We start from the raw sequence: 2,847 nt of genomic DNA, 5'->3' as shown, positions 1-2,847 counted from the left end.
TACAATAAATTAATTTTTTTTAATTCATTGCAATTATATGCTTAAAATCTAAATTTATCTTAATATGCTGGATCTAAGAATAGTAGCTAGCTTTTATCCGTTCATTAAATCATGTATATTTAAATAGAAAACAAGAAACAACAAAAAGAGGAGAAAAAAATCATATATTTACACCTAAATTCTATTACAACACTATCTATCAAAATCAAAAAAAAAAAAAAAAAAAAAAAAAAAAAAAAGTCTAGGTAAAAAGAGAAAAAAAACATGTAAATAACCATAAATGTAAACCACTACCTAATTGAGAAAAAAAAAAATCTACACATCATTTTCGTTATCAGTTCGAATCTTTTATCGCCATCATCGTCATCATCATCATCAACCACTGTTCATCAACCATCTCCACCAAACCCCCCCCAAAAAAAAAAAAAAAAAAAAAATTCTCCCATGCAATCACTTTCTCTCCTAATAGTGACGCTTCCACGTCAGCCTCCGGGCCCCACCAGACCCGGCGGCGATCCGGGTCTGGACTCTCTCGAAATCGGATATCGGGCACGGTATCGTGATCCCCCCTTGGTGCTCATACCCGAACTCTTCCTCCGACTCTCTGAGCAGCTCGCCGAACAGAGGGTGGTTGAAGTAAATCACAGGCACCAGCACCCTCTGAAAGTCGCCGTCTTTTTGACCCACGTACACCGCCAGGTGTCCTTTCGGAACCGCCACCTCCTTTTCCTTAACCGGTTCGTGCCCGATTTGCATGTAACCCGACCCGGGTTTGCTGCAATGGCAGAAGGATTTGGCCCAGGTGATCAGCTTCGACATGGGTTTTGTAGATGGGGTTGATGTTGTTGGTGCCGCAGCAGCCCGGTTGAGCCGGATGTATCCGGGTCGGGTCCTGTTTTTCCGGAGGACCCATTTCGTGGCTCTCACTAGTCGCTTCCCTAGCTTGAATCCTTTGATTTTCCTCATGGTTAAGTAAAGTGTCAAGAAAAAATGAAAAAGTGGGGTTTGTGAAAGGATTTGATTTGAGTTTTGGGGAGTTTTTTCTTTGTTTTTGTTTTTGTTTAGGTGAGGTGAGGATTTCAAGAGAAGGGCCAAGGGTCAGCAACAGACATGGTGAGACGTGATTGAGTTAAACAAATTTCAGAGAGAGATGTGGGTATGTTTGACATCCTAGTTTTCTCTTCTATTACTACTCCTCAAGAAATGGTTTTTCATATGATATTAACATGTAAGTGAGAAAAAGAGTTTTTGGGTATATATTTTGGTGGGTGTGTGTTAGTGGTGGAGCTAGTGACTATGCTTTGGTGGTGGTGGAGAATACTGAAGAATGGGATTCTCTTTGGAGCGTGATTTGTGGGTTCAAAAGATTAGATCGGATTCCCAAAAGAGAGAGAGAGGAATATATATTGAGAGAGTCAGAAAGGTTGGGAGGAATGGTCGGCAGTGGGCACGCTAATTGTTGTGTGAACGAAAAATGGTGTGTTATATAGAGATAAGAATTCAAGAAAGTCAAGGGTCATTCGAAGGAATGGTCAGATATGCGCATGCTTATAATTAATAAGTGGCTGCGGCGAGATTTTCACGATTGTTGTGATTCAAATTTAGTTTGTATGAGATGATAGTGATGAGATCGTAGTGGGTTTTGATTCTAGAGATTTTTGACTTTGATGATGAGATATTGCATTTTGATTGGAGTGGTCAGGCGTGTATGTGAAAGGGTGTGCTGGACTCAGTACTGCTCTCCTCTTTCTTCAAAGAGATTGGAACTAAAGCAGGAACCTGACTTCACCCACGTTACTTCCTAGAAATTGTTAGTATTTGGTACACGTACGTACGCAACGCAACTTAGAATAACCCTTACATGGAAAGAGTAAGAGCACCATCATCAATGCTTTTATAATAATAAAATAAAATAAGAAAATTGGCAAGATTGAGGTACAGCAGAATCTATTCTATAGATTCTGCACTAAGGTTCTGTTTTTTAAATTCTCTTCTTATAGTAAGAATGTATTTAATTAAAAATATATTTTCATTCTAGTTATATGGTTGAATCTTAAGAAAAAGAAAGATGTTATGTTTATAACATTTTTATAACAAATCACAGGTGATTAGTTGTTAGTGGTTCAAATTTGAAACTAACATTAAGATTACTTTTTTTCTCCAACAATAACAACCAGTAATAACCTGCCACTTAGGATTTGTTGTAAAAATGTTGTAAAAATATTGTAGACATATCATTTCTCTAAGAAAAAAAAAAATTAAAAGAACAATACCTAAGGAGGGTATCTAAGTTTTGCCCAATAAAAAAAATGTCATATTAATTTGTTAACAAGTGCTCTTAGCGTAATTGTTAATAAATTATTTTAAAAAATTTTGACACAACTTTTTTGTAATATAGAAAAAGCCTATCAAAATATTTTTTTTTTTCTTTTTCCATAAAAACTTACCTAAAATGATTTAAGAATAAATGTCCTTAGAGCATCTGTTAAAATTTCTTATTAAAAAAAAAAAAAAACACATTTTAGGCTATCAAGTTTAAAATTCACTCACATCAAGTTATGTAAAGTTGTGTAAAAATACATGATTGTTACAGTAATCGTGTTAATTTACTTTGCACTGTTTGTTTTGAATTTAATTTGGATAAAGGAGCCGTGATTGTTGTATGTAAAGAAAGATAAATAATTTTAAAAAATTAATAAAATTAATATTCTAATAAAATTTAGTATAAATTAAATAATTTGATAGGTTGTATTTCGAAAAAAAAAAAAAAAAAGTAATCTCTTATACTAAAATAAAAATAAAGAAGTTGTCCATGGCAATGCTATGCAAATCCATGCCCTCAACAAA

General features: G+C 34.6%; 1 protein-coding gene across 1 annotated transcript; it reads right to left on the bottom strand.

The window, feature by feature from the left end:
- Window positions 1–245: 245 nt before the first annotated feature.
- On the bottom strand, window positions 246–1,692 carry LOC115983336 (auxin-responsive protein SAUR36-like). Its single transcript, XM_031105983.1, has one exon. The coding sequence runs from the start codon at window positions 964–966 to the stop codon at window positions 463–465; it is 504 nt and encodes a 167-aa protein (XP_030961843.1). The 5' UTR covers window positions 967–1,692; the 3' UTR covers window positions 246–462.
- Window positions 1,693–2,847: the final 1,155 nt, after the last annotated feature.

The sequence above is a fragment of the Quercus lobata genome, chromosome 4 (assembly GCF_001633185.2).
Source record: "Quercus lobata isolate SW786 chromosome 4, ValleyOak3.0 Primary Assembly, whole genome shotgun sequence".
Classification (NCBI taxonomy): domain Eukaryota; kingdom Viridiplantae; phylum Streptophyta; class Magnoliopsida; order Fagales; family Fagaceae; genus Quercus; species Quercus lobata.
Note: the sequence above shows the minus strand (reverse complement) of the source record. Positions and strands in the feature narration are given on the sequence as shown.

Excerpts from the sequence above, each read along its gene's own strand:
- LOC115983336 (XM_031105983.1), bottom strand. The coding sequence starts at position 966 with ATGAGGAAAATCAAAGGATTCAAGCTAGGGAAGCGACTAGTGAGAGCC.